The sequence below is a fragment of the Oncorhynchus tshawytscha genome, linkage group LG22 (assembly GCF_018296145.1).
Source record: "Oncorhynchus tshawytscha isolate Ot180627B linkage group LG22, Otsh_v2.0, whole genome shotgun sequence".
Taxonomy (NCBI): Eukaryota; Metazoa; Chordata; class Actinopteri; order Salmoniformes; family Salmonidae; genus Oncorhynchus; species Oncorhynchus tshawytscha.
Genome location: NC_056450.1, coordinates 25,814,898 through 25,828,197, shown reverse-complemented (window position 1 = coordinate 25,828,197; position 13,300 = coordinate 25,814,898). Strand labels below are relative to the sequence as shown.

The following is a 13,300-nucleotide window of genomic DNA, read 5'->3' as shown; positions in this document are numbered from 1 at the left end:
CAGTGTGTGTGTGTGTATGTGTGTGTGTGTGCGTGCGTGGATCTCCATCCGAATCTGAAACACTAGAGCCATGAGGTAGCCAAGCTAACAAAACACACCACGTGTCTCACCCCAAAAACAGCAGTAATTTCCCGAGAAACAGCGGCTCTAAACTACTTACCGTCACACAGGGGTGAGTTGATCATCATAACCATCTCCTTCAGCTCCACAGTGGTGACCGTGTAGACGGTGGCACTTAAATCCCGCCAGCGTTGGTTTTAGCATGGTCAGACATGTGCTGACCCCTCTATTTCAGGGCCTCGATACAGGATCAAAACAAAATAGCCAAAATAATCAGTCCTGCTATCTCTCGTCCCAGGGATCCTGAGGAGGATCAACAACCGAGCAGCACAGTGAGCACACAACAGAACAGCACATAGCGATACCACAGCCAGGACGTGTCCACACATCCTAACTCAACCATAACAGCTTCAACTGCAGAAGGATCTCGATGAGGTTTATTTATTTTTTATTTATTTTTTTGCAGCTTGGCTGGCTCCTCTTGGCAAGTGGCTAGGTGAGAGACTTGCCCACGTTGGTAGAAGTGTTGCCTGCATTTAATTTAAACACAGTTTCTTCGGCTGTGCCAGAGGCAGGGTCTTCTGGAAGGCAGATCGAACAGTAACACTGCAAAAAGTGAAATCCAAGCGAGCCTAAATATATATATTTTTTCCCAAGCTAATTCCTCTGACATCATTTGCAGATAATATAGCTTATTTTAACCTAAAAAAAATATTTAAAGATACTTATTTCAAGATACTTTTCAAGACATTGTACCTTAATAAGACGATTAATACAGTATCATACAGGTTAAATACAGGTTAAATACTGTAACTTGAAATAAGATACATTACTCATTAAGCCTTCTGTTGAAGATTGATGGCTACACTAAGCCATCCAAAATGCTTGATAATCTACCACATAAACACTGCTATCCAAGACTGATGGCTGGAGAATTCGCCATCTGAAGGGTGAGGTTGAGGAGAAAGATATATATATAGAGAGAGAACTGGAGGATCTAAGAGAAAAGTGGAGAGATAAACTAAGTAATGTAACAATGTGATATAGGAATGGAATGCTAGGTGGTAGAAATTAAAATAACAGTATATAAGAGATAACGAAGATAATAGAGAAGACAAGAGAGAAAGTGATTATTTGCTGGCAGTGTTGTGGAAGCTTGTGGATCACTCTGCTCCCTGCGTGAATTGACAGGTAAGTTAGCATCTCTGGATAACCGGGCGAGTCCTCCTATCACTCCGTCAGAGAGGCAGCTTGTTGACCCTATCATTCTCCTTGTTGCTCCGCGCCTCTGCATTAGCATTTAAACACACAAACAAACACACTCTCACACTGACTTCTATACACACACAGACTCTATACATGCTCTGCTGATGTGCAATGGTATACTGCATGTGTTGAATTCTGACATAACTACAATATAACCTGAAGGGAAGTTAGAGGGATGAGATCTTAGATCCTCCAGTAATGTTTCAGGAAGTAGGACAAATACCTTGCCTGTCAAAATCATAAAACCCAGAACACCATCAGCAGGTTGACGTTTACTGTCATGAATCTTGCCCTGGAGGGAGACCTGAGTAATTTCCGCTAGATGGGGCAGCTGCAAAGTCAAAATTGACTATATAGTAAAAAATAAATGAAAACAAAATGGAGCTTATTTACTCAATTCAAGGTTAGGGTTAGGCATTAAGGTTAGCAGAGTGGTTAAGGTCAGAGTTAAGGTTAGGTTTAAAATCAGATTTCATGACTTTCTGGCTGTGCCAGTTGGTGACCACTTAGCAGAGCTGCCTCCAGGGCAATATTCATGACAATAAATGCCAACCTGCAGCTCATCACCAGGATGTGTAGAGCTGTTCACATGTACAGTATAGTCATCCAGGAGAGGGCTATATCTCACAGATAAAACCTGCCAACCTACCAGCCTGCTGCTGTTTCTCCTCTCCTGCTCTGAGCAGAACACAGTAAACAGAGCACCGTCAATTCAACATCTATTCCACGTGGAACAACGTTGATTCAACTAGTCTGTGCCCAGTGGGCTCTCTCTCTCTGTCATTAGTTTTGCCTCAAATCTCTCCTTGATGCCATGTTGGAATCATCAATCAGAACAGACTGGGGTGCTGGGTGGGTGGAGGGTGTGTGTGTGTGCTTGTGTGTATGTGTGTGCGTAAGACTGTCTGCCTACCCACATACATGGGCATGTGTTTGGTAGCATTGTAGTATTACCACATATCAGAGTGTCTGCTAGTTTGTGGGCCATATGACTGTTTTGTCTAATCATTAAATGCTGACAGGCTCCACAGAGCCGGCAGAGTAGCAGCATTGATCCCCTTTACAGGGACCCGGGGCCCTGGCTTCATTAGCCCTGTTAGTGCTAAGCTTCTTTACCATGTTCACGCCTAGCTTAACCTGCACAGAGACACAGACAAAGATAAAATGCACTGAGAAAGAGAGGGAGAGGAGGAGGATCAAGAGGGGAAACAAATGAAGAAAGACGAGAAGACAAAAGGAGCTAAAGAGTCTGAGGGAAGTGAAAGATAAGGAAGAGACTGTAGTGGGGTGAAGGAAGAGATAAAGTGTGTGTGTGTGTGTGTGTGTGTGTGTGTGTGTGTGTGTGTGTGTGTGTGTGTGTGTGTGTGTGTGTGTGAGAGAGAGAGAGAGAGAGAGGTATAAAGAGGGCATGGAGCGTGTGAACCTTCAGCCAGGGAGGGATAAAACTGTTTGAATGAAGGAGGCTTTCTGCAGCAGAGCGATGAGCAGCAGAATCAATTAACTTCTGTTGTGATTAATCAATTATCACACTGGTCCATCGGCAGCCTGAGTACTTAGCCCGGCTTCCCCCATGAGGCTTTGCTGTGTTGGAGAATTAGCTTTGACCTCTGCAGTTCAAACAGACACAAATGTGTGCAGAAACACAGAAATACACACATGCATACACGCACGGACACACACAAACACGCAACACAGAGGAACATGGCCCAGAGAGTTCTGTAAATGTACATTTCTGCAAAAAAAGTGAATGCACAGCCATTTTGTTGATGGCGAGTTAGTGACGTAGAGTCATTCCTCTTTCTTGTTCTCTACAGCATCGTTCTCCCTCCCTTCTTACACTCACTCCCCCTCTCCTCCTGCCACCACTTCTCTCTATCGCTCTCTCCTTCTCTTTCTCTCCCTCCCTCCCTCACTCCTTCTTTTTCTCCTGTCAGTGTAGGGTTTGGCCAGTTTAACTATGCCCACAGCTCCCCGAGGACGGGCCATGACTGATGGGCCTGCTTGAGTCTCCGATTCGATTCGGCCCATTTGATAAATTTATCGATGGCATTTTGAAAATGAAATTAGAGGAACATCTCCTGGAGACTGTTTTTCCAGCACAGGTGCCATAAATATACTTAATTTGGCTGCAAGAGACAGGCAGACAGACAGACAGACAGACAGACAGACAGACAGACAGACAGACAGACAGACAGACAGACAGACAGACAGACAGACAGACAGACAGACAGACAGACAGACAGACAGACAGACAGACAGACAGACAGACAGACAGACAGACAGACAGACAGACAGACAGACAGACAGACAGACAGACAGACAGACAGACAGACAGACAGACACAGAGAAAGAGAGAGAGAGAGTGGTGAGAGAGGAAGACAGAGTGAAAGAGAGAAAGAGAGCAAGCAATAAATAGAGATGGTGTGGGGAGACAGAGATAGAGAGAGAGTACGATAGAAAATGAGAGATAAGATATAGAGAGAAATGTCAGAGAAAGGCTGTTGAGATGCTGAGTGTGTCGAGGTGAGCTGAGGTTGAAGACTATAATGAGGGGCCTGTCTAACATAGTCCTAGTGAACGAAGTGTAGAGGTCATACAAATACTGAAATAGCACACACTGCTGGGGACAACAGACTTCTGTTCTTGTGAGACAACAAGGCTTCTTCTGTTTATGCTACACTGCCTTGCAAAAGTATTAAGACACATTGGATTTCTTCCCATTTTTTGTGTTACAAAGTGGGATAAAAAACAATCTACACAAAATACTCAGTAATACAAAATACTCAATAAATGTAATAATTCAAATATAGTCATTGCATAAGTATTCAGCTCCCTGAGTCAATAGATGTTGGCATTGATTACAGCTGTGTCTACTTGGCTAAGTCTATAAGAGCTTTGCACATCTGGACTGTGCAATATGAAAAGATGGTGCCGAAGAACATGGCTTACGTTTTACATTCTCCCAACCAATTGTGCAATTTTGTATATTTTTTTTTGCATTTTGTGTAACTTAATGTTAATTGCGTACATAATGTTGCTGCTACTGTCTATTATGCCCGAAAATAACTTCTGTACATCAGAAAAGTGATTACTCACTGCAGACTGGAAGAAACGTTTTCCTTTAATGAGTCCGACGAGAAGGATATCCTGCTTTCACTGGAACAGGCCCAGATCCACGCCTTTTTCTTGAAGAAAAGATGCCGGAAAAGGGGACGCAGATCGGGGATCCTTCTGAGAAGCCGGAGGCGAGTGAGTAAACTCCCAAAGCCTTCCAATCGCCTTGCTAACATGCAATCGTTAGAAAATAAAAAAAATAAAACCCACTATTAAGATTATACTACCAACGGGACATTAAAAACTGTAACATCTAATTATTCACCGAGATGTGGCTGAACGAAGAAACAATATAGAGCTGGCGGGACTTTCCATGAACCGGCAGAACAGAGACGCTACCTCTGGTAAGACGAGGGGTGGGGGTGTGTGTCTTTTTGTCAATAACAGCTGGTGCGCAATGTCTAATTTTAAAGAAGTCTCAAGGTATTGCTTGCCTATAAGGCCATAAGCAAAAATGAAAATGCACACCCAGAAGTGCTCCTAGTGCCTTTAATGGACTTTAATGCAGGCAAACTTAAATCAGTTTCACCTCATTTTTACCGGCATGTCACATGTGCAAGCAGGGAAAAACAAAATCCTAGACCACCTTTACTCCACAACAAGAGATGGATACAAAGCTCTCCACCACCCTCTATTTGGCAAATCTGACCACAAAATTGTATCCTCCTGATTCCTGCTTACAAGCAAAAAGTAAAGAGGGAAGTACCAGTGACTCGCTCAATACGGAAGTGGTCAGATGACGCGGATGCTACACTACAGGACTGTTTTGCGAGCACAGACTGGAATATGTTCCGGGATTCTTCCAATTGCATTGAGGAATACACCACCTTCGTCATCGGCTTCATCAATAAGTACAGCGATGACGTCGTCCCAACAGTGACTGTACGTACATATCCCAACCAGAAGCCATGGATTACAGGCAACATCCGAATCGAGCTAAAGGCTAGAGCTGCTGCTTTCAAGGAGTGGGAGACTAATCCGGACGCTTATAAGAAATCCCCCTATGCCCTCAGACGACCCATCAAACAAGCAAAGCCCAATACAGGATTAAGATTGAATCCTACTTCACCGGCTCTGACACTCGTCGGATGTGGCAGGGATTGAAAATTATTATGGACTACAAAGGGAAACCGAGACGCGAGCTGCCCAGTGACACGAGCCCACTAGATGAGCCAAATGCCTTTTATATTTGCTTCGAGACAAGCAACACTGAAGCATGCATGAGAGCACCAGCTGTTCTGAATGACTGTGTGATAACGCTCTCGGTAGCCTCGGTAGCCGAACAAAACCTTTAATCAGGTCAACATTCACAAAGCCGCTTGGCCAGACGGATTACCAGGACGTGTATTCAAAGCATGCGCGGACCAACTGTCAAGTGTCTTCACTGACATTTTCAACATCTCCCTGACCGAGTCTGTAATCCATACATGTTTCAAGCAGACCACCATAGACCCTGTGCCCAAGGAAGTGAAGGTAACCTCCCTAAATGATTACTGCCCCTTGGCACTCACGTCGGTAGCCATGAAGTGCTTTGAAAGGCTGGTCATGGCTCACGTCAACAGCATCCTCCTGGACACCCTTGACCCACTCCAATTCGTATACAGCCCCAACAGATCCACAGATGACGCAATCTCAATCGCATTCCACATTGCTCTTTCTCACCTAGACAAAAGGAACACCTATGTGAGAATGCTGTTCATCGACGACAGCTCAGTGTTCAACACCATAGAGCCCACAAAGCTCATCACTAACCTAAGGACTCTGGGCCTAAACACCTCCCTCTGCAACTGGATCCTCGACTTCCTGACGGGCCACCCCCAGGTGGTAAGAGTAGGCAACAACACGTCTGCCACGGTGATCCTTAACACTGGGGCCCTCAGGGGTGTGTACTTAGTCCCCTCCTGTATTCCCTGTTCACTCACGACTGCGTGGCCAAACACGACACCAACACACTCATTAAGTTTGCTGATGACACAACAGTGGTATGCCTGATCACCAACAACGATGAGACGGCCTATAGGGAGGAGGTCAGAGAACTGGCAGTGTGGTGCCAGGACAACAACCTCTCCCTTAATGTGAGCAAGTCAAAGGAGCTAATCGTGGACTACAGGGGGGGTCGATGGCGGGTCGAGAGTTTCAAGCTCCTTGGTGTCCACATCGCCAATGAACTATCATGGTCCAAACATACCAAGACAGTCGTGAAGAGGGCACGACAAAACCTTTTCCCCCTAAGGAGACTGAAAAGATTTGGCATGGGCCTCCAGATCCTCATAAGGTTCTACAGCTGCATCATCTCATCGAGAGCATACTGACCGGTTGTATCACCCGCTGGTATGGCAACTGCTCGGCATCTGACCGTAAGGCGCTACAGAGGGTAGTGCAAACGGCCCAGGACATCACTGGGGCCAAGCTTCCTGCCATCCAGGATCTCTATAATAGGCGGTATCAGAGGAAAGCCCATAAAGTTGTTAGAGAGTCCAGTCACCCAAGTTATCGACTGTTTTCTCTGCTATCGCTCGGCAAGCGGTACCGCCAATTGTCAACCAAAAGGCTCCACAACAGCGTCTACCCCGAAGCCATTAGACTGCTGAACAATTCATAAAAATCGCCACCGGACAATTGACATTGAACCCCCCTTCTTGTTTACTGCTGCTACTCGCTGTTTGTTTGTTACCTATGCATAGTCACCTCGCCCCCACCTACATGTACAGATTACCTCAACTAGCCTGTTCCCCTGCACACTGACTCCGTACCGGTGCCCCCTGTATATAGCCTCGTTATTGTTATTCATTTTGTGTTACTTTTTATTTTAGCCTACTTGGTTAATATTTTCTTCTTCTTGAACTACACTGTTAGTTAAGGGCTTGTAAGTAAGCATTTCATGGTAAAGTCTACACTTGTTGTATTGGGTGCAAGTGGCAAATAAAGTTTGATTTGATTTTCCCATTATTCTTTTCAAAATTCTTCAAGCCCTGTTAAAATGTTGTGGCTCATGGCTAGACAGCAATTTTCAAGTCTTACCATAGATTTTCAATCAGATGTGAGTCAAAACTGTAACTTTGCCACTCAGGAGGGGGCAGGATTGATGAGTGGTTGACACTGCCAAAACACATGCTCATACACACACACACACACACACACACACCCACACCCACACACACACACACACACACACACACACACACACGTGATATAATGAAATGTGTCTTAATAATAACAATATAATAATACAGCATTATGATGTGTACCAATAAGCTATTCAGTTATCTTAATGTGAATAATACCATCTGTGTGCTCTAGTGATGTCTGTTTGATCTGACTGGTTATACCTAGGAATTCCTATAAGGGCGCTTCCTACCTCACTCATTACAAGTGACTTGAAGCCGAAGTTAAATCTCTGTGTGATTTATTTCTATATTTCCCCCTTGCAGGGGTATAACACACACACACAAACACAGGAGCGAGAGACAAGGAGAGAAGATGATAGGAGAGAGAGAGATATGAGACCCTATGTCTTATCTTCAGCTCAAGGCCCAAATGCTCCTCAGTACCGATGGTGTTGTCATATCTATAAATCCCTCCATAACTCACTGTGTGTGAATGAATAGTTACCCATCCCTCTATACAGCTATGTGTGGGTATTTAAGTGCGCTGGGTAAACGTTTGAGGGACAAGGGGAGTGTGTTAAAATAAGGTGTGTATATGCCTGTGTGAATGCGTTAGCATAGCTGTAAAATGCCTAGATTAGTGTGCAGTGGATGGCCTTATTTATGTGTCTCTCCTTCAGCAACATACGGGGGGGGGGGTGTCTGTAGCGAGATGATGTACACCACACCAGCCTCTGTTCCTACTCAACATTCATCAGACTACACAGTGCAGCCGCACCACATGCCACTTAGCTTTATAGAGCCGCCTGACAAGCCGCCTGTGCAGACTCTCAAGCACGCACACAAATGCAGACACACACATGCATAGACTCACATGCATAAAGCACACACATACTAAGAAAACCAGTGTGTGCATGTGTGCGTGCGTGTGTGTGTGTGTGTGTTACTGTGTGTGTATCAAACACGTGCATTTGTGAGGGTATCAAAGACATTGCCGGTATGGCTATGTACAGTAGATGAAGTGTACGGTATGTGTGAGTATACTTAAGAGTCAGTGTGTGTCACAATATGTTGTTGTGTCTTTGGCTATGCCGGATTAAGTGATATGACATGCTATTCTATAAAATATTTTTTCCATAATGAATATTACCTGATTGAGCTAATCATGTAAATGTAATTAACTAGAGAGTCGGGGCACCACAAAATAATATTTATAGAGCTGTTATATTCCGAATAAACTCGTAAAGACCTAGTAATATTTTACACCAATAGCAGTCAATATTAATATTAATAATTCAGTCTCATCTGAAAGTTGTAAATTCTTGACGAACCCTGGCTAACAAGTTGAATCAGCAATACAAAATTGGGTTCAATTATTTATTTACTAAATACCAAACTAAATCACACAGAATTACACATACGCATAATTAATCATAACTTGATTACAAATGATGTCATAAAGGAAAATGTCCCTAGCGGGCGGAACAGATATGACAGCTTGTTACATAAAAGAAAAGGGTCTGGGTTTGAGTGAAAGAGTGGGAAGACTGAGGAACAAAAGGAGAAGTTGTGCTATCGTAAATACAGTATCTTATGCATTCTAAATTACCGCCCATTTGGAAAAGGAAAATGCAATAAATATTTACTCTGAGCTGCGCTTCGGTAGGTTGGTGGTAGATGGAAGGCCGTGTTGCCCAACCGAGTCCGTTGTTCTTTGAAGAATGTCTCTGCTGGTAAATTAGATACGTTGTAGTAACGTCATTGTGTGATAGACAGAATACTCTGTCTGTTCCTTCCTAACCCTTGTTTGCAGCTGCTGTTGCTAACTCAACGGCTAGGAGGTATCACTTCTGTAGTGAATAAGAGTTCAAAGTTCATCCCATTCGCAACCAAAGCTCACGCTGATGTTGGATTCGTTTTGTAGTTATTATCTGAACCATTCTGACATCGGACCGTCGTCCTCACATCCTCGTAACAGGAGGTTCCATTTTCATCAAGGCTTTATATAGTGGAGCGAGAAGGGTGTGTCTGAAAAGTTTTATTACCCATGACTCTTCACAGGGGCGGGCCACTGATTGAGCAGAGACCTAACCTTATGAAAACCGAATTCTCACATTTAAGAAGCTATAATCACATTTCATCCGATCACGAATCATTTCAAATTCAAACATTTAAATTGAACAACAATTCCATGTGAAACCGCTAACTCTGATGTGTAGACTTTCCACTGTAGAGTTTATGTCATCTTATCATTGATGAGAATGTCTCAGATGACAACAACAAACTGACATCATATTCATTAAGTACCACTGCATATGTTTAATTGGTCGGATTACCAGAATATAGTTCATTTTCCCCCACCTTCTGATGTTCCCAGAATCTCTATGTTAACCAAGGGGTTTTCAAATGTAACATCAGTAGGGTAGAGAGAGGAAAAGGGGGGGAGAGGTATGTATGACTTCATAAACCTACCCCCAGGCCAACATCATGACAATGTTAAGGAGTTAACAAGAAAATATTCCCTCTCGAGAAGAAAAAGATGCTACCTCCCTTCACACTATTGCAGTAAAAACAACAATACCTTCATTAAAAACAAACAAAGTTTACGAAAACAAAGTTTTAACAAAGTCAAGTTTATCAACTGTAAAGTAGCACGACTGATTGTATATTGTCCTCTCCACCGGTGCAATAACACAGGATGCGGGCTATGACATGCCCTCCGCCGTCATCTTCATTACACAGAGTAAAGGGATGAAACGTCCTGATGCATAAACCTGCACCGTGCTGCCACTCAGAACGAGCCCCCCGGAGCTATTCACAATGTCAGCTTCTACTCTGATCATTATCCCCCACCATCAAAACAGCCCGACAGACAGCCCCGCCCCTCCCCCCCAACCAACCCTACCCCACCTCCCAGGTATACTGAGAAACACAATCACTCTCTCTGCTGTCCACCCACACATTAACTTACACAAGGCTTTACCTACAGTATATGCTATGACCCAGTGTTTCCCAACTCCAGTCCTCTAGTACCCTCAACAGCACACATTTGTGTTGTAACCCTAGAGAAGCACACCTGATTCAACTTGTCAACTAATCATCAAGCCCTCGATGAGTTGAATGAAGTGTGCTTGTCTAGGTTTACAACAAAAATATGTACTGTTGGGGGTACTGGAGGACTGGAGATGGGGAACACTGCCATAAGTGATGAGGGTCACAGAGAGTCTGAGTCATCAGTGATGCAAATAGTGTGGATTAAATATTACTAATGCAATGTATGGAGCAATGCTATTGGCTATAATGTACGGGTGGGTGTATGGCAACAATGATATCAGCGACACAACAGTAACCTTGACTTCACATCCCCAACACCTTAGGTATAAGTGTTGATAAACAGTATTTGAGAACAAACACACAGCTGCTGCTGCACACACGCGCACACACATGCGCACACACACCACGTCTCAAACAGCAGAGGGACACAGGTGACTGATTGTGTGTTTCTTTACCTTTCGGAGATGACACGGTGGAATCTGCAGATGAAAGGGAGAGAGAAAAGAGAGGAGTGTGTTAGCGGTTGACAGGCTGTTGTCTCTGAGAACCATCAAATGGCGGAGATGACAGCATCAGTCAGTGATTCGCGTGGAGGGGAACAACGTCGTGGCCCAGGAGGGTAAACAGAAGGGGGCTGTTAGAACACAGTCAGGGGGTCTTTCATCTCATCCCTCCAACAGCACAACCACTCCACTTCAACACACACACACACAGTAGCTGCCTTTCAACCATCCTGAGAGGGAGGGAGGGATTAAGATGGAGAGAGGGGAAGAGAGATGGAGAAAGAGAGAAAGAGAGAAGAAGAGACTGACAGAAGGATATTCTTTCTGATCTATCCCACCAAGACAAAGAAATGGAGGCCTAGAGAGTGAAGAGCAGAGAATGCATGAAATTCCCAGTCAACTGCAATCCATCATACAAGTTACTGTGAGTGGAGATTTTGAATAAGTAAACCAATAACATCTTGCCTTTGTGAGAACACAATCCACATTCTTTTGTGGATGAAATCATGAACATTTTTTAGTGGGAGGGTTGTAGAGGCACTCTTGTTTTAAGTGTCACGACAACAGGAGGGACATTTACCTTATTGTTCTCATAAAATATTTACCACAACACTGTTTGGAAGCTCCCAACGTTTCATCTTTATTTAATAGACTTGAAAAGTCATGAGGAATGCGAAAATAAATATGTTCTTCTGTTGCAATCTCGGAAGTCCAAATCCTTAAACGGATTTGTGTACTGGCCAGATGAGCTTATAGCCCAAACGGCCGCAGACAGGGGAGGCCTGTAATAATTGAATACGGGTGGATTAGGGAGAGAGGTTGGGCTGAAAGGGAGATAATCTACTGCTTTGCCTAATTGCCAGAAAAAGAATAAAAATGGCCTCCATTGTGGCGTCGGTGTAGATCAAAGCAGCGCGGCGTGGGATTGGGTGGAAGTTAACGGCGTGCTGCTTTTTGTTTGGTGAGGTGTTCAGGAGGATTTGGGCCAATATTTCTCAGCTGGTTATTACATGGGTCTGACTGTCTGTTACTGTAGCTTCACAGCAGTGGGATGGCCCTCGCTGGAGAGAAAATCCTCTGCAAACGGGTACAGTTGGTGTTGGCATGTTCTGGTGCCATACCACATCCTATCATGCCAACTCTGCCGTCTCCATTGGAGAAACCGTGTAGCCATGAGTGCAGTTGATAAAAGGTCTACACATCTAGAATGAAACAGTAAGACTTCTATCTGAAGATTGGTATATCTAGCCAATTCCTCAATGAAAGGGATATGAAAGGGATATGAAAGGGATATGGAAGGGATATGAAAGGGATATGAAAGGGATATGAAAGGGATATGGGAAAACATGGGAAAGAGTCCTAACCTTTCAAACAAATTTTGCCATGCTCAATAATTGAACATGAGACTCTGTTGACGCATGCCAACAGAGTAAATTCAACCACCTTCAATTACAACTAAAAGAGAGGGAGAGAGCATGCCAGATAGAGAGGTTCTGGCAAGCACAATTTATCAGGGGGCTGTCTGCATGCCTGTCTGTCTCCCAACCTTCCCAGGACTTATCTACCATTCCCACAGAGAGAGAGATGGGAGGGAGAAGGAGAGAAAAATAGATCAAATCAAATTTTATTTGTCACATGCGCTGAATACAACAGTTGTAGACCTTACAGTGAAATGCTTAAAAGCCCTTAACCAACAATGCAGTTTTAAGAAAAATAAGTGTTAAATAAAAATAACAAATAGTTAAAGAGCAGCAGTAAAATAACAGTAGAGGCGCTATAAACAGGGGGTACCGATACAGAGTCAATGTGCAGGGGCACAGGTTAGTCGAGGTGATTGAGGTAATATGGAAATGTAAGTTTAAAGTGACTGCTCATAGATAATAAATCATAGATAATAACCAGGGAGTAGCAGCAGTGTAAAAGAGGGGTGGGACACACACACACACACAATGCAAATAGTCTGGGTAGCCATTTGACTAGCTGTTCAGGAGAATTATGGCTTGGGGGTAGAAGCTGAATAGAAGCCTTTTGGACCTAGACTTGGCGCTCCGTTACCGCGCGGTAGCAGAGAGAACAGTCTATGACTAGGGAGGCAGGAGTCTTTGACAATATTTTAGGGCCTTCCTCTGACAAGGCCTAGTATAGAGGTCCTGGATGGCAGGAATCTTGGCCCCAGTGATGTACTGGGCTGTACGC

The 13,300-nt window shown here is 44.0% G+C and overlaps 1 protein-coding gene across 1 annotated transcript in view; it reads right to left on the bottom strand.

Moving 5' to 3' along the window:
- The window catches only part of LOC112222178 (cadherin-4), a 519,051-nt gene that overhangs the window by 294,016 nt on the left and 211,735 nt on the right, over positions 1-13,300 (bottom strand). The window contains exon 3 of the mRNA XM_024384851.2: positions 11,057-11,080. Within this exon, the coding sequence (XP_024240619.2) occupies positions 11,057-11,080 (24 nt within the window). The remainder of the gene's footprint in view (positions 1-11,056; positions 11,081-13,300) is intronic.